This window comes from Haliotis asinina, chromosome 16 (assembly GCF_037392515.1).
Source record: "Haliotis asinina isolate JCU_RB_2024 chromosome 16, JCU_Hal_asi_v2, whole genome shotgun sequence".
Classification (NCBI taxonomy): domain Eukaryota; kingdom Metazoa; phylum Mollusca; class Gastropoda; order Lepetellida; family Haliotidae; genus Haliotis; species Haliotis asinina.
This window is the reverse complement of record NC_090295.1, coordinates 19024337-19051119: the sequence shown is the minus strand read 5'-3', so window position 1 is coordinate 19051119 and position 26783 is coordinate 19024337. Positions and strand designations below refer to the sequence as shown.

At 39.6% G+C, this 26783-nt stretch overlaps 2 protein-coding genes across 2 annotated transcripts; both read right to left on the bottom strand.

Moving 5' to 3' along the window:
- Nucleotides 1-6974: 6974 nt before the first annotated feature.
- Nucleotides 6975-13072, bottom strand: LOC137268314 (ependymin-related protein 2-like). The gene is made up of 6 exons (XM_067802865.1): nt 12913-13072; nt 10499-10606; nt 9999-10092; nt 9150-9326; nt 7969-8067; nt 6975-7201 (listed from the first exon to the last, which is right to left on the bottom strand). The coding sequence occupies exons 1-5, from the start codon at nt 13042-13044 to the stop codon at nt 7973-7975; spliced, it is 606 nt and encodes a 201-aa protein (XP_067658966.1). The 5' UTR covers nt 13045-13072; the 3' UTR covers nt 6975-7201; nt 7969-7972.
- A 7591-nt stretch (nt 13073-20663) lies between these two features.
- On the bottom strand, nt 20664-26092 carry LOC137268280 (ependymin-related protein 2-like). The gene is made up of 6 exons (XM_067802823.1): nt 25907-26092; nt 23846-23953; nt 23342-23435; nt 22527-22703; nt 21641-21739; nt 20664-20891 (listed from the first exon to the last, which is right to left on the bottom strand). The coding sequence occupies exons 1-5, from the start codon at nt 26030-26032 to the stop codon at nt 21645-21647; spliced, it is 600 nt and encodes a 199-aa protein (XP_067658924.1). The 5' UTR covers nt 26033-26092; the 3' UTR covers nt 20664-20891; nt 21641-21644.
- Between the last annotated feature and the right edge of the window lie 691 nt (nt 26093-26783).

Here is a 26783-nt window from a genome sequence, read left to right as displayed (position 1 = left end):
ATGTACGTTTATCACATGTACCGCCGTTGGCGATTTCTAGAGAATAAAGAGTTGTGAATTCTGAGACTTCTGGCACAGACCATCAGGTCTTCCACAAGAGCTATATGCTTAACAATAGAACTGTACAGTAGCTTCATACATTCTACCTGCCCACTGTCTTGTGTTTTTGTAAAGGTAAAATTGAAAGGGAAGATTGAAAGGGCTTATTGTATTTAGTGAGTAGTCTTGAATTTATGTACCTGTGAAGGTTTCGGAGTAGAATAGGCCTTCAGCATGCTTGCCTCAAAAGTCAACTATGTTTGTCATAGAAGGCGACTGACGGGATAGGGTGTTCTGGTTCGCTGACTTGGCTGAAACATGTCATCGGTTCCCAATTCCCGATGCTCATGCTGTTGGACCCTGAATTGTCTGGTCCTGACTCGATTATTTACAGAATATAGCTAGAATATTGCTGAGTGTGGCGTAAAACTATACTCATTCACTTACTCACTCACTCACTCTTGTATTTATATATTAGAGAAAAAACATCAACAAAAACCAAGCCAAGTTTAGTTTACTGTAGTAGAGGCAAAGGTATAATGGAGTAAGACCGGGTCAGTTTTATCTTTTGTTTTACGGAGTCGTATGTTTTAAAGAATAAGAAAAAAGGAAGTCTCTTGCCGTGGCAAGTGCACAACTGTTGGAAAATACCTCCGTGCACTACCTTCATTTAGCCGTTGAGCCGTCACAGTGACATTTGACCTGCAACCTGAGAGTCAATATTCAAGTGGAACAACAGAATGAACAGGAGATACTGGAGACCCTAAGATTTTTCTATTTTTATTTCGATTCCACGATCCTAAGAAATGTGCCAACATTACTACTTGCAGGCCAAGCGTTACCCCAATGCCTTTACTAATGTAGATGATTATGTCATCTATTACGAAAAGCAAGGGGTTAAGATCATTGATGATGATGATGATGATGATGATGTTACTGACAGTGTAGGACAGGACGATGATGAAGGAAAATAACACATTTTAATTCTGACAAAACGTACAGTCGACTATTTCGCATGCTCCTACCCTGTAGTTCTACTCATTTGAAATATTAAAAAATCAGCATATCTGTCTTTTTTCTAGTGTTTTGTACCCACCTTTAGCCACAACAAACTGTGTGCCTAGTGAATGTTGTATGTTCCCCAGGGAGTTGGCTGAACTCCATTGAACATGGGAGCATGCATTCAGGAAGGACCTTAGTTGTTATGATAATATACACCTATGCGGTGCCGGTCACTTTGACACTTTAACACCCCATTCATGACACTAGTTTAGAAAGATGTATGGAGGCTCACGTACAACAACCATGAACAACCTGCCACATAGCCACAGCCAAAGGGGCAGTGTGTGTGTTTAAATCTGTTATAGTTCATGACATTAGTCTTGTTAAAAACTTTACATCATTTAAAGGATTACCTTCGAGATTTGTCTACCCTACCCTAACCTTTAGCGCCCAATTTGTCAGAGCTACGTTGCACTGTAAGAGAGATGGCTTTGTGCATATGCCATGGAAGTGTATTTTCATCTTATGTGAGTTGGTGACTGATTCATTTAAGCAACCATAAACATATGAGATATAACATTTCAATAACATCCTTGAATTTAGTATGGAATTTGAAACAACCACAAACATAAGTTGGCATTCCCAGCCAGGATACAATAATGACTGGACAGCACATGGAATGTGCCGATGGCATAGCGGTAGTTTTGAATTTTTCATTAGTTGTTGACGGTGAATTCTAAAGGAGCCCATGGCAGACTGTATGGTTCAAGGACCGTGAGACAGACTTATGTCAGAATACAACAGAAGGCGATATATTACACCTTGGCCGAGACAGCCCTTCGGCTTGAGGTTGAGACTGCACCATGCCTCAACGGTGCATGATTTGAGATTTTCCCCACGTGCGACAGAAAAGGTTACCGAGTATGGAAAAATGTAAACATTGTGCAAAATGTATTTAGTGACAACCTCAACTCACTGTCACAGAGATTTATATATTACCACTCTCAAACCGACCACTTGTCTACCACACCGCCCACTGAATTAAGAGAAAATTCATACCAAAAGATCGAGCATCTTTATGCTCAGACAATGACCTACTTTTCAGCCGCTATGAATTTTCTGGCGTGAAAGTGAAAATAGACACCACAAACATGTCTGGTTACACCAAGTTCCAATTTCTTGTTTCATAAGGAAATGGTTTTTACAAATGAATTTTCAGTTTAACTTTTAATAACACCGTGTTTCTAATTTTACGGCGAGGTGTATAGTCTGCAGGGAAAACGTATCGATGATTTTCATTTTAACATAACCCCCATGCACCCAAGTGAGGTGCACATTTTGGGAATTATCCTGAAAGTAATAGTTACATGTACTTTTCGACATTTATGTATAAGCAGCTGGAGAGATAGCAGTATGCAGTGGTGGATTAGTTGTTTGGGAGTTACTACACCAGATTCAGTATGAAGACAATTGGACATGTGTGAAGTAAAAATGACGGCGGGTCTGAAACATTCAGCATTACATTTTCAAAATCATCTACCTTAAATCTTTAAGTTTTCCATATAAACATCCTCCTCTGTGGAATGTACTTCACCAACACTTTGCTTGCGCAAGGATGATTAAAATTATGATTTTTAGATATGATACGTGCGAAAGTACGGGAGCGTATTAGGGCCACGGTGAAAATTCTATTTGGTGTCACTATCTCCTACGCAGGACTTAGTATCTCCTACGGAGGAGATAGTAAATCTTACTAAAATTCTAATATGAAATTCTTGTTATGACACGTCCTCCGAAAGTTTTGTATGTCTTCATATGAGGTTAGGTTGGATCAGATATAACGCTCGTTTGCGGTTTATTTTTTGGTAAATGTTTACAAGTGTTGAATGCGGCGTAAAGCAATACGGAATTGCAAAAGATTGTTATAACAGTTGTTTGTATATGCATAATGATATAAGTAGATAGACACGTCTGTGCAATCAGATTATGACTAATGTGCAACGACCTCTGAAATATCCAGGGCATAATCGAAAAATGTAACGAAGTGCAACATGTAATAGTCAACTAAGAGCTACGCATACCAATAAGGCAAACTGAACGCGATTCAGTAAAGTATAACGGTCGGTCCAACACATGAAAGTAATATGCAACAATTACGCTATCCATCAAAAGTCTAGACTCACTTAAAACACCCACTATATGTTATATATGTATACATGGTTACAACGAAGCTGAATTTCTCCACCAACGTGGGGGAAACAACTGCAAACCTTATGCAGATTAACTGCACGAGGATAATTCATCAAACTGCTTCAAAGCATGTGCAAATATCGTGCATGTGAACTGCTACGTTTTGGTGTAAAACTTTGATAAGAATTTGCCATTTTTCACCGAGTTTAATCATTTTTTGGACGCATGACAATAATCTTGTCAACGTAGTACGTCCCACGTAGGAGATACGAAGTCCTATGTAGAAGATAATAATTCCTACGAAGGAGATAGTAAGTCCTGCGTAAGTGATAATAAGTCCTATGTAGGAGATAGTAAATCCTACGTAGGTGACACTAAGGTGGCCCTAATACCCTTCCGTACATTCATAACCGCACCCCAATAGAGTGCATAGCATTAACGGTCACCAGGGCTTCTATCTACAGATTCCAAGTGAAAATTGAAGACAACTTTGCTTTTCAGTGATTGCACGGCCTAAAATCCACACATTTTATAATTTCTTCCTAATTCATACTTGTCAGACAGTGAAATAGTCAGAAGTTACAGAGTAACCTAGTGCCCCAAAATAACTGTAAGCTGCAATGTGTTACATACAAATTCACAAACGTAAAACTGAAGTGAATGCAAGGAATATGAGAAACAAGCAATACGTCAGAAAGGCCCTGGAGTGGTCGATCACGTGTGACAAAGTCCACTGATGATCACCACGCCCGGACAATTCATTCGGGGAGTGGTTTTATGAGGGTTACGTCAAAGGCAGTGACAGCAAAAGGACGCCGCATAAGTTGACAGATAGAGTTGCGGCGATGTCGATCCTAACGCAGGACGTCGATCCTTCCTCTGAACACATCAGCTTTAATTCTGACTCTTCAAAACCGACGTCGTCAATTGGTATGGGCCAGACGAGTGTCCGATGCGTGATTGGCAACGTGTGATGTTCATCGACGAGAGTAGGTTTTAGTTGAACAGTTTTGACAGCCAGGATTGTGTTTACAGACGAGTAAGTGAACGTTTAGCTCTGTACTGCGTTGACGTCTGACTGGTAGCACTATGGTGTGGGTAGTGTTCTGAGGCAATCTAAAAACGGATCTTTTGATTATTCCTGGCAACGTGAAGGCTCGAAGATATAGGTATAAGTTCTGTAATGAGTTGTGTTGCCATTTATCCAGCAGCAATCGTGTGACATTGTCTAAGAACACAATATAGCAAAGCCTCATGCAGCAGGATTGACAAACAACTTTCTGCATTGTGCTTACATGGTTGTTTTGCAGTAGACAGCATGTTCTTGTGACATTAATCCGATAGAATACTTATGGTACTACCAGAATCGATAAATCAGAAAACTGCCACATCAACTTGTCAACGCTCAATAACTCCTTCAGTAATGGCAACGGACCAGCTGTGACCTCATTCGTCGTCTTATGTCATCAGTGGTTTGGGGTGTATTGAAGCCAATGATTGTCACAAACACCATTGACTCATCGTTCGATGACAGTTGTCAGGGGGTAAGAAGACTTGTTGATTTGTGTTAAAGTTCAGACTGTGATACCATGTGTCTGTCAGTGTTAGTCGAATGGTACATTTTCTGAAGAACTCAATACTCTATCGAAATTAAACAGATGTTCACTCATAAATATATATGCTTCTGTTTTCATTCAAGTTTGGTCAAACACGCTCTATTCTTTCTTACTGGCATTAGTGTAAATAACAGGAACACGGTATGATCATGAAACACCATGACTAATGTGTAATCTTTGTAGAGTTTAGAGGATACATGTTGTCTGAATCGTAGAGAAAGACAATTGCGATTATGCTTCTATTTTTGGTGCTGTCAACGTGGCTGGAATTATTAAACGAATTTAAAAGGTGAGTTTTCACCGTATTGGGTGATCCATGATTTGGGCGTGAAATTGCGGAGGTGTATGTTTTCGATGATTCGTGGCGTATAACTTTTCAAATAATAATCCGATTGTGACCATTTATAGCTTATTGTGTAGGAAAATTGTCTGGCTTTCGATCCATTGGCCTCGACGTGACCTTAAAAATATTTTAGGCGGTGACATCTAAGTTTAAACGATGAGGGAGTGGTTTCTTCGTTACACCCCTTTCCTTTTATGTAGTACTAGGGTAGGGTCTATACACTTTTTGAACGACGTTTCTGAGTAATACAAGTCCCTGTGAACCCCGATACACCCATTTAGGGTGCAGAAATATATTTTGCAATTTCTAAAAGGAAATAGACAAATATTTTGAAAATAAACACTGCGAATCCTCACAATTTTAGCTAGCCAACTGAAAATATAAATGTAAGAATTATATTCAACTTGTGATCAACAAGTTTCATAGGTTCGAATGGCTGTTACTGGTTTGTACTACAAGGGGTATGCACAATAAATAAAACACCAACAAATGAAACAGGTAGTAGTGTTGGTCTAAGTCAACACTCATCATGTACCGCACGTGCCCGTTTTTAACTGTTCCAGTTACTGTGCTTACGACCTTGTAATACAAACCAAGAATAGCGATTTGAACTTATGATCGTTTCGTAAACAACTGTTAGCGGAAGATGGATACAATTCTGTGATCCACTTTACTCGACGTTTTTACTTTTGTGCTTCAAGTGAAATTCATTGGTACGTTTTCATTGTAAAAAGACTAAAGCCGATAACTAAGACGTCACAGATTGTCACTGTTTGATGTGGACGAAAAATGATTCACAATGCATCTGGCTCGCTAGTTACATCTATTATGTGTTTGTCATGTGTTACGCTTACTTAATGTAGTTCTATACTGCACAACGAGATTGATATAATATATTTTCCGTACCAGACTAGCAAACCTTTGTAGTGACAGAGCTTCGTTTTGAGATTTCCGGATTTCCGTTTGTAAGAGTTCTCTGTACGACAGTGCACGCTGTACGACGTGTTGGAAAGGATCAGAAGGAGTGTAGTGTTGAAGGAATATACAAGTGCTCACGTGTATGGGATCATAATGATTAATATTTATGAATCCAGATATATGAACTAGTCTTAAATTCAGGACTGGTTTTTGCATTACAGGTTGCCCAATAGGACGGAACCTAGTCAACTGGCAACGAGATTGTTGTATTCTCACTGTTTTGACTTGTGTTACACGCTCAGATCATTTGCTCACATGCTAATTGTTCTGGAAGATTTAGGTTCGTTGGGGTTGGAGAGTGGCTAAAGCGTTCGATGGTAATGTTCCATCCCCCACACGGGTACAACTTGTGAAGCCCATTTCTGGTATCCTCCGCCCTGGCATTGCTTAAATATTTCTAAAAGTGGCGTAAAACTAAACTTTCTCACTCACTCTTGAAGATTTAGGTGTGCAGGGTATTGCTTTAGTTACATGTTTCCTTGAGTAGCCAGGCGAAAGTAGTGATGTATACAGTGATGTAAACTTCTTTGGAGTTTGTGCCTTCCAAGTAGAACTGGAAATTGTTCAAACATATGATTGCACATAGCACCCGTGAAGATCCGCGTGAAAATTGATCTTCAGTAGCTTATGCTTGTCGTAAGAGGCCACTAATGGGATCAGATGGTCAGGCTCGCTGACTTGATTGACACATGCCATCGTATACCACCTGCTGATTTCGATGCTCATGCTGTTGTTCACAGGATTGTATGGCTCCGATTCTGAGACGTGTTGCATTCTCGATAAGCATGAATACAAAATAAGACACATTTTCGTATTTTTACAGGGATGGCAAGGGGTGAAAGTAATTTCAGCTGAAAGTCAGCTGGGGGTATGGAGAGACATATAGCATAACAGGGTCCAGGGTCAATTAATTTGCATTTAAATCTACGGATTTCCACAATATTGCCATCCCTAATAGTTTTATTGATATAAAAAACATAGTGATTTTCATAGAGACGCACGACAGTTCCTGGTCGTTCTTTTCCGGAATAATCTGAAACAGAAAAAAAAATACATAGGCTCATGTACATTCTAGATACATACTGTATCCATATGGAAAATCGAGCCCGATTAACCACTGGGGTATTTTTGTACGAAAGTCGTTTTTAGATGTTAAATTGTACCACAGTCATGAGCTTAATCAAATGTAACACCATGTGCTATTATAACAGACACAACCACTCGTCTTGAAATACAAATATTAGTGTATGGAATTAATTCACAAATGTTTGGGTCGCAAGAGTGTGTCTAATATTGAATGGGTGACACAGAAAAAGAATACGTTTATCTTGAATCTGCCAAAGCAAGAAAAGGAAGTATTTAATACTACTCAATTTGCGACTGAGTGCAAAGCTTTACGCCGTATCTGCAAAATTGCAGCTACATGGTAGCTGTCTGTAATCGAGTCTGGACCAAACAATCCAGTGATCAACAGCACAAGCATCAATCTATGCATCTGGAAAACGATGACGTCTGTCAACCAAGTCAGTCGAGCCTGACCACCAGATCCCGTTAGTCCCTTCTCATAATCATGGGTTACTGAAGACCTATTCTAATCCGAAGACCAATTCTAATCCGGTATAGTATTTGGTATTACATTTGTGTTAGTTACAGAAATGTGGATATATGATGTTCGTTGAAACATTGCTATTTTTTTCACACAGTGAATGTTTGTATGTATATTACTGAGTGATATGTTACTATCTGGTGCACTGGACTCACAGGACTACCAAAAGCGATCCTTATTTTCAATATACTTACAGTATCAGGCACGGCAGTATGATGGAATTTCCAACATGCTGATATCTCGGATGCCTGGATAGAAGTCGTTGTATCCGAGTATGTGAAGAGAGTTTCCTCCTGGGGAGAAAGTATATATTAGTTTGACATTTTGTTTACTGTTTAACACCGCTCTCGGCTATATTCAAACTATGTGGCAGCGGTCTGTAAATAATCGTGACTTCACCAGACAACCCCGTGGTCAACATCATGAGCATCTAACTCCGTATTTGGGATACGACGGCATGTGTCAAGTAAGTGAGTGATCCTGACCACTTAATCTCCTTAGTCGCCTCTTACGATCAACATGGGTTAGTGAAGAGCAATTTCAATAAACAAAAACATTACTGGTAAGGACATATTTACTGGAGCACTGTTCTAATGATAGCTCACTTAATCACTCACTGACTAAGTATTGCGGCCACCCACTTACTAAACTCTCCTCTTCCCTCACTCATCCATATTGCCGAAGTGCTTATGTAAATCCAGCTGAGGTCTATGCAGGTTTCAAGAGTAATATATGTCCATATGGCCTCAATCATGGCGATCAGTTTCTGGCGCTCTGTAGCCCGATTGCTATCCTTCGCTGACAGCTTTATGATAATGTATAACTACATATTTTACTGACTCGTGAAGGTCCTGGGTAAAAATAGGCCCTAAGCAACTCATGCTTGCCACAAAAGGCGACTATCCTTGCCGTAAGAGGATCGGGTGGTCAGGCTCGCAGACTTGGTTGACACATGTCATCGGTTCCCAATTGCGCAGATCTATGCTCATGTTGTTGATCACTGGGTTGTCTGGTCCAGACTCGATTATTTACAGACCGCCACCATATAGCTGGAATATTGCTGAGTGCGGCGTAAATCTCACTCACTCATATGTTGCTGTTCATCGACGTGAGGTTTTTACATTCTGAATTTATTGCTTTTGAAATGTTGCGATGTGACGCTAAATATTAACTACCATCAGTCAGTCAAATAGTTACCTACCTAGTGGATAAGCGTTAGCTTGTCACGCCGAAAACCCAGATTCGAATCCCCACATGGCTACAATGTGTGAAACCCATTTCTGGTGTCACCCGCAGTGATGTTGCTGGAATATTGCTGAACGCATGGTAGAACTAAACAAACTCACTCATTCACCCCTTACCCTGCCATACCAACCTGCTGCGTCTGTTGAGATCGTTGTGGTGATTATTGGTATGCAGTCTTCCTTCGTCACAGTTGTCTCGATATTCTGGTGCCTCCCGTCGGGGTGGGTCCTGTTATATTCATATGACCATGAATCCAGCGCGCCTTGATCGTAGCCGTAGGCTGATCGACCGGTGTACACAGCGTCGCCTGAGAATGAACATTATTACTTAAGAAAACGATAATAATGCTATATTGAGTGCATGTAATTTAATATCTTGACCAAAGCGTGTAGTCAAAACATTCATTCTTACCCCGAATAACCCAAGCTGTCCGTTCGGCGTTAGAAGGACAATGGTCAACGGCACCCGCCGGGTACCCATTTTCCGCTTAATGAACAGCGGCAATTTTGAAGTCAAGACAGGATGGGGCCATTTCATATATAGGTGGTGTGTTGCTTGTTTGTTTGGTGTTTGACACAATATTCTAGGAAGACTTCGAAATGTAAATTATTGGTCACAAATGGATCAGCAATGTTCTTGCAATCTAAAGGAAGTCGTAAATCATTTTCATCTGTTAAGTGCATGTATATATTTACATTCTGATCATTACTACCCCGGATAACCCATGCTGCCTGTTAGGCGCAAGAAGATTAATAGTCACATGACTTATCTCACCAAGTACCCATTTTCTGCTGAGAAGCCATCTATGCCAGGTAAACAAGTGGTTGATGGTGTGATGACACTATCTATTCCTAACGTTACACGGCCGTTTAGTGTACTCTTCAGAATTTCAAATGTAATGGGGTGTCTACTTTAAATTGTGATCGAATATTGTGATCTATGGACAGAGCATTGAAATATATACTTTGAAATGACTTACGTGGAACACAAACGCTCTCCTGATCCTCGAATTTTCCATGAAGGGGGTATGTTGTACAAGAGCGTTTCTGCACGTCTATATTGTAAGCAATTCCCTGTAAACAAACAATATTGTTTCGAAATGTTAAATAAGCTGTCTTTATGACATGGGCTCATAGTCATCATTATCATCAAAGAGAGACGCATATGTCTTGAAATTGAAAATAGTTAAGAGAATAATCTTAACCCTTAAAACAAAGGATTGAAAGGTTACATAAAAGTAAGTTAAACCGTTTCGTTCTTATCCACTGGGATACCATGCTATAGTTTGTCATGGATCCAGTCTCTCAGATTTGGTTGACACATGCCATGGTATGCCAACTGCGAAGATCAATGTTCATGCAGTTGATCCCTGGACTGCATGATCCACTTCCGATCAAAGCAGATGGAATATTGTCGAGTGCATCGTCAAACAAACAATCAATCAACTCCAGTCGTAAAGCACATCGGTTGTCCCCTCACCTTCTTGTAGTCGTAGATTACTTTGGTGGTGTCATATAAATTATTTAGGCGGTCGCCGGTGAGGAGGTATCGTTCGTTGGGACCGTCGTAGACCATGTAGTACAAGCCCTGAAAACATGTGTCCAGGAGATTTTGTGAAATGTCACCGTAGAAATATAAAAATAAAGACATTTTGTGAAAAAGGTTCATGCAAATCAAAAGGTGGTCATGCCATTTCAAGAACTCCCAATTACAGTGTCAATGCTTCAGCCCTGAACAGGGGCGGTATTATAGCATAGTGGTTAAAGCGTTCCCTTGCTACACCGAATACACAGATTCCAATCCATGCATGGGTACAATGTGTGAAGAATGTTTCTGGTCTCCCCAACCGTTAGAATACTGTAGTAGTGCCTAACTCAGTCTGGAACAAGATAAATGTTACACCTGTTTCTAAATGTTTTAACTCTAGGCCAGATATTAACAATGAAACTGGACAATATCAAAGGAATTTTTCTGTGATTCCTTTATTTATTTCTCTCAGCATGTTTTGACGTTGTAATCAGCGAAATTGCAGTACATCTATGTGTGTGTGTTTGTGTGTGTGAACCTTTATCAATTAGTAATGAAATCAGTGTTCGAATGAAAGTAAGCGAATCCTGTTCAACCAGTGGCACCATCGTAAACATGTATAAATATTGACTGAGTGAGTTTGGGTTTACGCAGGTTATAGCAATATTCTAGGGACATCAAGGCGTGGATACAAGAAATACTAATGAAATGAAGAGAAAATAGGGAAGAAATTCTCATTCGTGTAAATAAATGATTTAGTGTCCATGGGGATATCTTCATCGTGTTGAAATGCTTTGTCCCAACATTTTATCAGTCAGGAAGTCCATGGAACTAGTGAAGGATTTCCTTAACTTTGCCACGTGGAATGCTGGTACAAAAGGTCGAAAAATAAACATATTTTAACAGAATTCAACTCTGATTCTGCTTCAGTTTCTGAGATTTAAAACGTTAGAGAAAGACGCTGAGGTCAGAGAATCCAAATCATATTACACGCACTTCTTTCAAATAGGTTCTGTGACATTTCCTTAAAGGACCACTAAACTCAATTTTTTGGTACTCTTTTCATCACTGCATATGAAAGACTTTTGGTTAGTCATAAACGAAACACCATTTTTTTTAAAACAAAACAAAAACCTTGTGGTTAGTGAATACCAAGCGCTTAAAAGCCGTCTGCCTCTCTCTCGCCCGGAAACGAAACCGCAGACAGGTTACGTAACTCTATCGCCAGAGCCCTACAGTGACGTCATAGGGGTCGGGTGATGGTGTCACTATGCACAGATTTCCACCAGAGTCCTTAGTTTGTGCTTAAATTGGTTGTTAGTGTGTGCGAAGCTGACACAGCTGCAGATCTCACGAACTCTGGTCTTTTCCAATTCTATACAGATTTAAATACGTAAATTAAGTGGAAAACAAAACATCCTGAATGATAAGAAACAGATACGATTACCCATGCGGTTTTCTGTACCAGCCTATGATGTAATAAAGAAGATAAAAAGAAAACCCCAAAGCTTATTTATGTATATTTTACCTCACAAATAAATGTCATTTTTTTCAGATTGGCTAAGCGCTCTTTTGTTATTTTCAATGTACCCCACTAACGAGCGAGGTACATTGCAATGTACCCCAGTCCCCATAGAAACTCATTCGTGGAAGTACTTCTTTATCACGCATAACACTGAATCACGCTTGATGGACAGAAATTATCGATAATTTGCGAATGCAAATCGATGGAAGGGAGATATATATTTCACTTGTTTCGTCTGCAAAATTTAACTGTGGCTATGAAAAGATTTGCCTCTTCATATTTGCGGGGAAAACAGCTAGATGCAAGATTGGAATCGTTTGATTCACACATGCAGACAAGTGTACGATCGGATAGCCATGCTTCAAACAGTTCAAAATTAACATTGAGGTGTTCGGTAAGATACAAACGTTGTTCAGTGGTCCCTCGGGGCCTGTAGGTTGAAAATGCCAATTGTCGGTAGAGGGGCCGATTTGCGAAAGAAACCCTGACGTTATAAGTTACGATTATAACAATAACAATTCATGCGCTATACTGCCAGACAACAAGCATTCTCTGTTAAGAATGCAGTCATTCTGTCGGTCAATGAGTGTGCCAAAACATGACAAGTCAAAAAATTCTTTCCTGCTATATTTTAATTTTCTGTTTCATAATGGTAAAGATGATTTCAAAATATGATGACATTATATCGCCATGCCAGTCAGTGTGTGCTACGTATGGTTTTACGCCACCTTAGCTCTTTCACCTCTAGGCTATCCGACCGCCCATCCCCACGCAGATTCAGTCTACGAAAAGAAGAGAGTTTCTTCATAAGCCAAGGAAGATTAACAGAAGCTATACTTACACGTATTCTTGTGGTAGAGTTGACAATGGTGACGTACTGGAATGCGTTGAAACGGGATGGAGGACAACAGGCACTGGTGCTGCCAATGGCACCAGACAGACAAGCGAGGAGTAGTACTACTTGCAGCATCATTCTGGAAGTGTTTGGTTGTAGATGTATCTGTGACAATTTGTCTGATAAACTCCTTTTCGAACCGTTTCTCTTTTATACACTCAGGGGACGGTCACGTGATGCAGCTGTAACGCTCAGATGACACGTTTATGCAGTCTGTAAATTTACGGATTGAAAATTAAATAGATACGACCTCTCGTCAATCACGTGTTTGATTAGTTCATGCAACATTCATGTGACGAACACTGCTATCACTACTGTAAGTACAACCCTCTAGGTTCTTAAGTTCTTACATACCAAATATCCTTAAAGTTTGTTTTATGTGTCTAGTGACGTGCCCGGTGTGTGTGATTGATGGTCGACAACGTCGTGTCGTATCCCGAAGGTGCTTCCCCTCAAGAGTCCTTCACACTTATATCGAAATGACAAACTGTGAAAAATCAAGGACAATCAGTCACATAAATAAATCCATAAATCGAAATCCATTCGAGAGGGAATGTCAAAAATAAAATTTGAAGTGACTTTTTTTTCTCCCTCGTGTATGTCTAGAATATTTACAATGCAGCTAGAGTGCAAAGAGATTACTTAGAATGTAATTAGAATGCAGTTAAAGTACTTAGAATGCAGTTCGAATGTACCTCAAATGGCGGTTGATTTTTTCCCCACCGAATGTATCTCGATCGAGAGTTTTGAACATGTTCACAATAAACGGAAAGGTTACAAGAATTCATCTGAATATTTGGAATGCATTCGAAATTTGATCAAAAGTTTTTCAAATCAGTTCGAATTTCCAGTAATCTCCAGAATTTCCCATTCTGACGACATTCAAGGCTCAAAAGTTATGGGATATTAAGATATCAATGGAGACTCGAACAGATGAAACATCGCAGTATGTCGGTCCCTTTGGAGAGCGTCTCTCCGGCCGCGTCATACCAAAAGACGTTAAAAATGCTACTTCTGGGTCCATGTGTGGTGCATTGGGTATGGGTACAGCAAAGACGGCTCGGGCTATAATGTGTCTAAGTGGGGTATTCAATATCATTCTTGATTAACTGCGGGCTAGTATCTCAGTGAGCTAGGACTATTAAACCAGGCGAAGTCTTGGCTAGTATAAGCAGCCACACATACACACGTATTCACGTCGCCATGAGTCTGATATTTTCCAGTACGACGTTAAACCCTATGTCACCTCACCAGTGTGTTGGTAAACAAGACGCCAACTAACATAAGAGAATATTCCGTAGGATACTGGCATCAGTAGAGAAGTAAACAATAGAAGCCAGGTAGACTAGGCCACCATAGCTGAGTGCAGCGTAAACGTAAAAACAACGGTGGAAGCAAGTCTTGTTCAATACAGACAGAAATCAAACTTTAATTGTTCTTTAAATCAGCAACTACGATTTTGATGTAAAGTAAAGCAAAGATTTGTCAAACGTCCACACGACGCATAGTTTTAGTGCAAAGTCTTGACAATCGCGATTTGAAAGAATTTGTGATGTACATCAAAGGCATGTCATTCATTTCCAACAAAAGACTTTTAAGAGAAATGAATATGTTAATCAAAACTTAAACCAGGTGCAAAATGTAAAACGTGTTAAATATGTTCCTGTTTTTATCACTACCTTTCCACGCTGAATTTCAGCCAGGTATACAACACTTGTGTGTGGTGAAATTTACATTCCATATGTGCTCTCGCACACCCGAGTGTTCTACCAACAAGTTGTCCCCATCTTAAAAACTACGACGAAAAGTGACAACAAATTAATGATTGTTTGTTAAACAACGTTTTGAATCGAGTGTCCAAATCATTAAACTTGGTCTGTCGATTTCATGCGACTGTGGAAAATGAGGGTTTGCTCTGGTTATTAGATTTTGTGTTAGTGAGCAGTTCATCTGTCTAAAATGAAATCAAACGGATTGTACATGTACTTAATACGATAGCTCGTCGCGCCGACGGCCTGGATTCCTTCCAAACGTGGGTCAAATGGTTCACTCCAATTGTACTACACCTCGTGTGAACTACATAAAAATTATCTACTGGGAGGAATTAGCGATTAATATTCTGAGTAGAGACACCCTCATGGCATGGCATGTCTCAGTGGTCGACAACACCTACAGAGCGCAGTTCTTTCCAAATTGGACGTCTCAAGTTGATTCACGTTCTAAGGGGGATTACTATAAATACTTCAAAACCCAACCAATCTTAGAAAAATATCTTCTTCTTCCAAACACTATATACTATCCTATTTTGAAGTTTAGAACATCTAACCATAATTTGCCAATTGAGACTGGCTGACGGTTGGGTATTCCACGTGAAGACCGACAATGTCCGTTTTGTGTATCAAACGTTGTTGGAGATGAGTTTCACTATTTATTCAGGTGTGAAGCTTTTCTCCAACTGCAACAACAGTCTCTGGACACAAAATACCCAGGATTCCAAATTTGTCAATCCTTAAAAAGCTCTTGTCTACTACCAGCATAAGCAACCATAAAAACCTTTCTAAATTACTGAAATAACGCATTTATAAAAATAAAAATAGCTATCTTCCTACCGTGTAAGCTGCTGTCTTCTAAATGTACTTGTAAATGTATGTACTTTTATCTCATGTACCGCCGTTGGCGGTTTCTAGAAAATAAAGAGTTCTGAGTTCTGAGAGTTCTGAGAGGTCTGACACAGACCATGCGCAAACCATGCTTGCCTTAAAAGTAGGCTATGCTTGTCGTAAAAGACGAGTGACGGGATAGGGTATTCTGGTTTGCTGACTTGGTTGAAACATGTCATCGGTTCGCAATTGCGCAGATCGATGCTCATGCTGTTTAACCCTGAATTGTCTGGTCCGGACTCGATTATTTACAGACCGCCGCCATATAGCTGGAATATTGCTGAGTGTGGCGTAAAACTAAACTCACTTACTCACTCACTCACTCTTGTATTTATATATTAGAGAAAATAACAACATCAACAAAAACCAAGGCAAGCTTAGTATACTGTAGTAGAGGCAAAGGTATAATGGAGTAAGACCGGGTCAGTTTTATTTCTTGTTTTACTGAGTCGTATGTTTTAAAGAATAAGAAAAAAGAAAGTCTCTTGCCATGGTAAGTGCACAGCTGTTGGAAAATACCTCCGCACACTACCTTCCTCTAGCCGTTTAGCCGTGACAGTGACACTTGATCTGCAACCTGAGAGTCAATATTCAACTGGAACAGCAGAATGATCAGGAGATACTGGAGACCCTAAGATTTTTGTATTTTTAGTTCAATTCCACGTCTCTAAGAAATGTGCCAACATTACTATTTGCAGACCAAGCGCTATCCCAATCCCTTTAATAATGTAGATGATTATGTCATCTATTACGAAAAGCAAGTTAAGATGGATCTACCCCCTTCTACAGACACGTTTTTTCTCCCATCGCCCACCCAACAAGTCCTTCAACAGGCTAAAGCCAGGTTGAAGAGAGAAAGTGTTGTCAATAGCTAAAAGAGATTTTAGCGAAAACAGAGACGAAGGGCTAAATGTGTCTTTAGTAGTAGGACTGCCGACTTGCATCCCTGTCCCTTATGCTCTAAACAATATGTTTGGGCCCATGAGTAATCCCGTCATATTCAAACAAGACATTCACGAGAAGTTCTCAAGGAGTAGCAGCAGCAGCAACAGCAGCAGCAACATGGGAGCAAAAGAGACGTATGCTTGATTTATTACTTATCTGCACCATATGCTGTGGGGTCCAAAGACACGTGAATTACTGAAGAAAATACAAGGCTCGACCAGTGTGTCTGATGATGTGTTTTCCAAACTTTACAAAAGCAAGCCATAGCTACAGCACCTCATTGGTGATGATGATGATGATGATGATGATGATGATGATGATGATGATGATGAATTATTATTATGTTACTGACAGTGCAGGACAGGACGATGATGAAGGACAATAACACTTTATTCTGACAAAACGTACAGTCTACTATTTCGCATGCTCCTACCTTGTAGTTCTACTCATTTGAAATCAATACAAATCAGCATATCTGTCTTGTTTCTAATGTTTTATACCCACTTTTAGCCAAAACAAACTGTGTGCCAAGTAGATGTTGTGTGTTCCCCAGGGAGTTGGCTGAACTCCATTGAACATGGGAGCATGCATGCAGGAAGGACCATAGCTGTTAAAAGAATATACACCAATGCGTTGCCGAGCACTTTGACACTTTAACACGCCATTCATGACATTAGTTTAGAAAGATCTATGGAGGCGCACGTACAACCACCATGAACAGCCTACCATATAGCTACAGCCAAAGCGGCAGTGTGTGTGTTTAAATCTGTTATAGTTCATGACATTAGTCTTGTTAAAAACTTCACATCACTTAAAGGATTACCTTAGAGATTTGTACAAATCCACCCTAACCTTTAGCGCCCAATTTGTCAGAGCTGTGTTGCACCGTGAGAGAGATGGCTTTGTGCATATGCCATGGAAGTGTATTTTCATCTTATGTGGGTTGGTGACTGATTCATTTAAGCAATCATAAACATATGAGATATAACATTTCAAAAAATCGTTGAATTTAGTAAGGAATTTGAAACAACCACAAACATATGTTGGCATTCCCAGGCAGGATACAATAATGACTGGACAGCATATGGAACGTTCCGATGGCATAGCGGTAAGTTTGCATTTTTCATTAGTTGGTGACGGTGAAGACAAGCTTAAACAATTTTCATGTCGCATTTACATGTGGCATTTAACAAATGTGTCATAAAACCCAGTGAATTGAAGCCATATATTTACACATTTCTGTGCACGTTAGAAGAGACAAAATTATGCTTAATATATAAAATATATGGTCCCAAACAAATCTATTTAAATTGCAAAGGAACCCATGGCAAAATGTTTGGTTCAAGGAACGTGAGACAGAGTAATGTTAGAGTACAACAGAAGGAAATAAATTACACCTTGGCCGAGTAAGCCCTTCGACTGGAGGCTGAGACTGCACCATGCGTCAACGGCGCATGCTTTGAGAGTTTCCCCACGTGCGATAGAAAAGGTTACTGAGTATGGAAAACTGTAAACATTGTGTAAAATGTATTTAGTGACAACCTCAACTCATTGTCACAGAGATTTATATATTACCACTCTCAAACCGACCACTTGTCTACCACACCGCCCCCTGAATTACGAGAAAATTCATCCCGAAACATCGAGCATCTTTATGCTCAGACAATGACCTACTTTCCAGCCTATGCGAATTTTCTGGAGTGAAAGTGAACATAGACACCACAAACATGTCTGGTTACACTGAATTCCAATTCCTTGTTTTATAAGGAAATGGTATTTACAAATGAATTTTTATTTGAACTTTTAATAACACAGTGTTTCTATTTTTACGGCGAGGTGTATAGTCTGTTTGCAGGGAAAATGTATCGATGAATTTCACTTTAACATAAACCCCATGCACCCAAGTGAGGTGCAAATTTGGGGAGTTATCCTGAAAGTAATACTTGCAAGTACATTTCGACATTTATGTATAAGCGGCTAGAGAGAGAACAGTATGCATTAGTTTAAATGACAGGAACACAGTGTGATCATGAAACACCACGACTAATGTGTAATCTTTGTAGAGTTTAGAGGATACATGTTGTCTGAATCGTAGAGAAAGACAATTGCGATAATGCTTTGATACTTGGTGCTGTCAACGTGGCTGGACTTAATAAACGAATTTAAAAGATGAGTTTTCACCGTATGACTTTGGCATGAAATTGCGGAGGTAGATGTTTTCGATGATTCGTGGCGTATAACTTTTGAAATAATGATCCGATTGTTACCATTTATAGCTTACTTTGTAAGGAAATCATCTGGCTTTCGATCCGTTGGCCTCGACGGGACCTTAAAATTATTTTAAGCGGTGACCTGTAACTTTGATCGAGGATTGGGTGGTTTCTTCGTTACATCCCTTTCCTTTTATATAGCACTAGGGTAGGGTCTATACACCTTTTCAACGACGTTTCTGAGCGATACAAATCCCTGTGAACCCACAAATACCCGTTTAGGGTGCAGAAATATATTTTCGAATTTCTAAAAAGAAATAGACAAATATTTTGAAAACTACATTCAATTATGTTCATTCTAACCTAATGGCAAAGCTTTGATAATAAACAGTGTTTATTAAGTTGGAGATTATTGGGTTAGACAAAAATGGAAATCAAATAAAGTGAAAATAAACACTGCGAATCCTCACAATTTTAGCTAGCCAACTGAACATATAAATGTAAGAATTATATTCAACTTGTGATCAAAAGGTTTCATAGGTTCGAATGGCCGCTAGTGGTTTGTACTACAAGGGGTATGCACACTCAATGAAACACCAATCAATGAAATGGGTAGTAGCGTTGGTCTAAGTCAACACTCATCATGTACCGCACGTGCCTGTTTTTAACTGTTCCAGTTACTGTGATTACGCCCTTGTAATACAAACCAAGAATACCGACTTGAACTTATGATCGTTTCTGAAACAACTGTTAGCGGAAGATGAATAAAATTCTGTGATCCACTTTACCAGACGTTTTTACTTTTGTGCTTAAAGTGAAATTCATTGGTACGTTTTCATTGTAAACAGACTAAAGCCCATAACTAAGACGTCACAGATTGTCACTGTTTGATGTGGACGTAAAATGATTCACAATGCATCTAGCTCGCTAGTTCCATCTATTATGTGTTTGTTATGTGTTACGCTTACTCAGTGTAGTTCTATACTGCACAATGAGATTGATATAATGTCATTTCCGTACCAGACTAGCAAACCCTTCTAGCGACAGAGCTTCGTTTTGAGATTTCCAGGTTTCCGTTTGTAAGAGTTCGCTGTACGACAGTGCACGCTGTACGACGTGTTGGAAAGGATCAGAAGGAGTGTAGTGTTGAAGGAATATACAAGTGCTCACGTGTACCGGATCATAATGATTAATATTTATGAATCCAGATATATGAATTAGTCTTAAATTCAGGACTGGTTTTTGCATTACAGGTTGCCCAATAGGACGGAACCTAGTCAACTGGCAACGAGATTGTTGTATTCTCACTGTTTTGACTTGTGTTACACGCTCAGATAATTTGTTCACATGCTAATTGTTCTTGAAGATTTAGGTTCGTTGGGGTTGCACAGTGGCTAAAGCTTCGGTGGTAATGACTGACCCGGGTTTGATCACCCCACAAGGGTACAATGCCCCTGCATTGCCTAAATATTGCTAAAAGTGGTGTAAAACTACACTTTCTCACTCACTCTTGGAGATTTAGGTGTGCAGGGTATTGCTTTAGTTAAATGTTTCCTTGAGTAGCCAGGCCTAAGTAGTGACGTATACAGTGATGTAAACTTCCTTAGAGTTTGTGCCTTCCAAGTTGAAGAGGAAACTGTTCAAACATATGATTGCACATAGCACCCGTGAAGATCCTCGTTAAAATTGATCTTCAGTAGCTTATGCTTGTCGTAAGAGGCCACTAATGGGATCAGATGGTCTGGTTCGCTGACTTGATTGACACATGCCATCGTATACCACCTGCTGATTTCGATGCTCATGCTGTTGTTCACAGGATTGTATGGCTCCGATTCTGAGACGTGTTGCATTCTCGATAAGCATGAATACAAAATAAGACACATTTTCGTATTTTTACAGGGATGGCAAGGGGTGAAAAAAATTTCAGCTGAAAGTCAGCTGGGGGTATGGAGAGACATATGCGATAACAGGGTCCAGGGTCAATTAATTTGCATTTAAATCTACGGATTTCCACAATATTGCCATCCCTAATAGATTTAATGATATAAAAAAACATAGTGATTTTCATAGAGACGCACGAGAGTTCCTGGTCGTTCTTTTCCGGAATAATCTGAAACAGAAAAAAAAATACATAGGCTCATGTACATCCTAGTTACATACTGTACCCATATGGAAAATCGAGCCCGATTAACCACTGGGGTATTTTTGTACGAAAGTCGTTTTTAGATGTTAAATTGTACCACATTCATGAGCTTAATCAAATGTAGTACCATGTGCTGTCTTGAAATAAAAATATTAGTGCATGGAATTAATTCACAAATGTTTGGGTCGCAAGAGTGTGTCTAATTATATTGAATGGGTGACACAGAAAAAGAATACGTTTATGTTGAATCTGCCATAGCAAGAAAAGGAAGTATTTAATACTACTCAATTTGCGATTGAGTGCAAAGCTTTACGCCGTATCTGCAAAATTCCAGCTACATGGTAGCTGTCTGTAATCGCGTGTGGACCAAACAATCCAGTGATCAACAGCACAAGCATCAATCTACGCATCTGGAAAACGATGACGTCTGTCAACCAAGTCAGTCGAGCCTGACCACCGGATCCCGTTAGTCGCTTCTCATTATCATGGGTTACTGAAGACCTATTCTAATCCGAAGACCAAATCTAATCCGGTATAGTATTTGGTATTACATTTGTGTCAGTTACAGAAATGTGGATATATGATGTTCGTTGAAACATTGTTATTTTTTTTCACACAGTGAATGTTTGTATGTATATTATTGAGTGATATGTTACAATCTGCTGCACTGGACTCACTGGATTACCAAAAGCGGTCTTTATTTTCGATTTACTTACAGTATCAGGCACGGCAGTATGACGGAATTTCCAACATGCTGATATCTCGGATGCCTGGATAGAAGTCGTTGTATCCGAGAATGTGAAGAGAGTTTCCTCCTGGAGAGAAAGTGTATATTAGTTTGACTTTCTGTTTATTGTTTAACGCTGCCCTCGGTTATATTCAAACTATGTGACAGTGGTCTGTAAATAATCGTGACTTCACCAACATTTAACTCCGTATTTGGGATACGACGGCATATGTCAAGCAAGTGAGTGATCCTGACCAGTTAATATCGTTAGTCGCCTCTTACGACCAACATAGGTCAGTGAAGACCAGTTCTAATCCAAGCCTTGATGACTTTATTTGCTGGACCACTGTCCTAATGACAGCTCAGTCAAACACTCACTCACTAAGTATTGCGGTCACCCACTCAGTAAACTCTCCTTTCACCCCTCACTCACCCATACTGCCGAAGTGCTTATGTAAATCCGGCTGGGGACCATGCAGGTTGAAAAAGTAATATAAGCCCGTATGGCCTCAAGCAAGTTTGGAAATGATTAAGCAAGTGACACCAGTTTTAATAAATTTGAGCTTGTCAAACTATTCTTTATAATAAAGTAAAACTACATATTTTACTGTTCATAGACGACAGGTTTTTGCACTCTGAATTTATTACTTTTAAAATGTTGCGATGTGACGCTAAATATTAACTACTATCGGTAAGTCAACTGGTTAAGCGTCAACTTGTCACGCGGAAAACCCAGGTTCGAATCCCCACATGGCTGCAATGTGTGAAACCCATTTCTGGTGTCACCCGCCTTGATGTTACTGGAATATTGCTAAAAGCGGGGTAAAACTAAACACACTCACACACTCATTCACCCCTAACTCCCCTATACCAACCTGCTGCGTCTGTGGAGATCGTTGTGGTGACTATTGGTATGCAGTTTTCCTTCGTCACAGTTGTCACGATATTCTGGTTCCTCCCGTCGGGATGGGTCCTGTTGTACTCGTATGACCATGAAGGGAGCGCGCCTTGATCGAAGCCATATGCTGAACGACTGGTGTACACAGCGTCGCCTGAGATTAAATATTATTAGTTAAGATAACGATAATAATCCCATATTGAGTAAATATAACTTAATATCTTGACCAAAGCGTGCAGTTAAAACCTCGAATAACCCAAGCAGTCCGTTCGGTGTTAGAAGGACAGTGGTAAACGGCACCCGCCGGGTACCCATTTTCCGCTTAGTGAACAGCGGCAATTTTGAATTCAAGACAGGATGCGATCATTTCATATATGGGTGGTTTCTTTGTTGTTTGTTTGTTGTTTGTTTGTTGTTTGACACAATATTCTAGGAAGACTTCGAAATATAAATTATTGGTCACAAATGAATCATCAATGTTCTTGCAATCTAAAAGAAGTCGTAAATCGTTTTCATCTATTAAGTGCATGTATATATTTACATTCTGATCATTACTACCCCGGATAATCACATGATTTATCTCTCCAAGTACCAATTTTCCGCCGACAGGCCATCTATGCCAGGTAAACAAGTGATTGATGGTGTGACGACACACAATCTATTCCTAACGTTACACGGCCGTTTTAGTGTGCTCTTCAGAAATTCAAATTAATGGGATGTCTACTCTAAATTTTGATCGAAGGTTGTGTTCTATGGACAGAATATTGAAACATATACTTTGAAATGACTTACGTGGAACACAAACGCTCTCCTGATCCTCGAATTTTCCATGAAGGGGGAATGTTGTACAAGAGCGTTTCTGCACGTCGATATTGTAAGCGATTCCCTGTAAGCAAACAATATTGTTTCGAAATGTTAAACAAAGACTCTTTTTGACATAGACTTATAGTCATAATTATCATCAAAGAGAGACGTATATGTCTTGAAATTGAAAATAATTAAGAGAATAATCTTCACCCTTAAAAACAAAGGAACGAAAGAAAGTTACATAAAAGTAAGTTAAACTGTTTCGTTGTTTTGCACTGGGATACCATGCTGCAGTTTATCATGGATCCAGTTTCACAGATTTGGTTGACACATGCCATGGTATGCCAACTGCGACGATCAATGTTCATGCAGTTGATCACTGGATTGCATGATCCACTTCCGATCAAAACAGATGAAATATTGTCGAGTGCGGCGTCAAACAAACAATCAATCAAGTCCAGTCGTAAAGCACATCGTTTGTCCCCTCACCTTCTTGTAGTCGTAGATTACTTTGGTTGTGCCGTATAAATTCTTAAGGCGGTCGCCAGTGAGAAGGTATCGTTCGTTGGGACCGTCGTAGACCATGTAATACAAGCCCTGAAAACATGTGTCCAGGAGATAATGTCATCGTAGAAATATATGAATAAAGAAATTTGGTGAAAAAGTTCATGCAAATCCAAAGGTGGCCATGGCATTTCAAGAACTCCCAATTACAGTGTCAATGCTTCAGCCCTGAACAGGGGCGGTATTGTAGCATAGTGGTTGAAGCATTCGTTTGTTACTCCGAATACACAGGTTCCAATCAATGCATGGGTACAATGTGTGAAGCATGTTTCTGGTGTCCCCAACAGTTACAATGCTGTAGTAATGCCTAGTACAGCCTGGAACAAGATACATGCCACACCTGTTTCTAAATGCTTTACCTCTTAGTCCAGATATTAACAATAACACTGGAAAATATTAAAGGATTTTTTTCTGTGATCCTCTGTTTATTTCTCAGTATGTTTCACGTTGTACTCAGCGAAATTGCAGTACGTGTGTGTGTATACGAGTGTGTGTGTGTGTGTGTGTGTGTGTGTGTGTGTGTGTGTGTGTGTGTGTGTGTGTGATTATGATGACACTGTTAATCACGTTTCCTAGTGCAATTTTCTTTTTAATTAATGACACAGCTGCAGATCTCACGAACTCTGGTCTTTTCCAATTCTATACAGATTTGAATACATGAATTAAGTAGAAAACAAAACATCCTGAATGATAAGAAACATATTATTCACTAATGAAACAATAAACACAGATACGATTACCCAGGTGGTTTTTGTACCAGCCTATGATGTAATAAAGAGGATAAAAAAAAACCCAAAGCTTATTTATGTTATCGTATCTCACACCTAAATGTCATTTGCAGATTGGCTAAGCGCTCTTTTGTTATTTTCAATGTAAGCCTCTAACGAGCGAGGTACATTGCAATGTACCCAAATCCAAGTAGGAACTTATTTGTGGAAGTATTTCTTTATCTCCAATAACACTGAATCACGCTTGATTTACGGAAATTATTGATATTTTGCGAATGCAATTCGTTGGAAGGGAGATATATATTTCTCTTGTTTCCCTTCCAAAATTTAACTGTGCCTATGACAAGATTTGCCTCTCATCCTAATAAATACGCTTGATTTACGGAAATTATTGATATTTTGCGAATGCAATTCGTTGGAAGAGAGATATATATTTCTCTTGTTTCCCTTCCAAAATTTAACTGTGTCTATGACAAGATTTGGCTCTCATCCTAATAAATACATTTTTGACAATGTAGTCGTTGTGAATATTAAAAAGGGCAATTACAACGCGGTGGTTGTGCTAGGACCATATTTGCGGAGAAAACAGCTAGATGCAAGATTTGAATCGTTTGATTCTCACATGCAGACATATGTACGATCCGATAGCCATGCTTCAAACAGATCAAAATTAACACTGATTCGTTCGGTAAGATACAAATGTAAACGTTATTCAGTGGACCCTCGGGGCCTATGGGTTGATAATGGCAATTGTCGGTACAGGGACCGATTTTTGAAAGAACGCCTGACGTTATACGTTACGATTATAACAATAACAATTCATGCACTATACTGCAAGACAACAAGCATTCAGATAACGCTCCTCTCTCTTAAGAATACGGTCACTCTGTCGGTCAATGAGTGTGCCAAAACATGACAAATCAAAAGATTCTTTCCTGCTATATTTTAATTTTCTGCTTCATAATGGTAAAGATGATTTCAAAATAGGATGACATTATATCGCCATGCCAGTCAGTGTGTGCTACGTATGGTTTTACGCCACTTTTAACAACATTTCACGACGGGTACACCAAAAGTGGTCTTCGCACATTTTACCCACGTGTACCCATTATGCCCGATCGATCCTGAGTCTTAGGAGTGACGAGCTAACTCTTTAACCTCTAGACTATTGGACCGCCCATCCCCACGCAGATTCAGTCTACGAAAAGGAGTGAGTTTCTTCATAAGCCAAGGAAGATTAACAGAAATCTATACTTACACGTATTCTTGTGGTAGAGTTGACACTGGTGACGTACTGGAATGCGTTGAAACGGGATGGAGGACAACAGACACCGGCAATGGCACCAGACAGGCAAGCGAGGAATAGTACTACTTGTAGGATCATTCTGGAAGTGTTTCGTTGTAGATGTATCTGTGAGAATTTCTCGGATAAACTCCTTTTCGAACCGTTTCTCTTTTATACACTCAGGGGACGGTCACGTGATGCAGCTGTAACGCTCAGATGACACGTTTATGCAGTCAGTAAATTTACGGATTGAAAATTAAATATATACGACCTCTCAACAATCACGTGTTCGATTAGTTCATGCAACATTCATGTGACGAACACTACTATCACTACTGTAAGTACAACCCTCTAGGTTCTTAAGTTCTTACATACCAAATATCCTTAAAGTTTGTTTTATGTGTCTAGTGACGTGCCCAGGGTATGTGATTGATGGTCGACAACGTCGTGTCGTATCCCGAAGGTGCTTCACCTTAAGACTCCTTCACTCTTATACCGAAATGACAAACTGTCAAAAATCAAGGAGAATCAGTCACATAAATAAATCCAAAATTCGAAGTCATTCGAGAGGGAATGTTAAAATAAAATTTGAAGTGACTTTTCTTTTTTTTTCTCCCTCGTGTATGTCTAGAATATTTACAATACAGTTAGAGTGCAAAGAGAATGCAGTTAAAATGCTTAGAATGCAGTTCGAATGTACCTCAAATGGCGGGTGATATTTTTCCACACCGAATGTATCTCGATCGACATGTTCACTATAAACGGGAATTTTACAATAATTCATTCGAATAGATGGAATGCGTTCGGAATTTGATAAAAACGTTTTTCATATCAGGCCGAATTTCCAGTA

What these genes read in the sequence shown, in the direction of transcription:
- LOC137268314 (XM_067802865.1), bottom strand. Translation starts at nt 13,044, where the DNA reads ATGATGCTGCAAGTAGTACTACTCCTCGCTTGTCTGTCTGGTGCCATT. An exon ending in TAATCTACGACTACAAGAAG is followed by an intron (nt 10,093 to 10,498) that starts GTGAGGGGACAA and finishes GTTTGTTTACAG; the next exon opens with GGAATTGCTTACAATATAGA. An exon ending in GGAGAGCGTTTGTGTTCCAC is followed by an intron (nt 9,327 to 9,998) that starts GTAAGTCATTTC and finishes GTTCATTCTCAG; the next exon opens with GCGACGCTGTGTACACCGGT.
- LOC137268280 (XM_067802823.1), bottom strand. Translation starts at nt 26,032, where the DNA reads ATGATCCTACAAGTAGTACTATTCCTCGCTTGCCTGTCTGGTGCCATT. An exon ending in TAATCTACGACTACAAGAAG is followed by an intron (nt 23,436 to 23,845) that starts GTGAGGGGACAA and finishes GTTTGCTTACAG; the next exon opens with GGAATCGCTTACAATATCGA. An exon ending in GGAGAGCGTTTGTGTTCCAC is followed by an intron (nt 22,704 to 23,341) that starts GTAAGTCATTTC and finishes ATTTAATCTCAG; the next exon opens with GCGACGCTGTGTACACCAGT.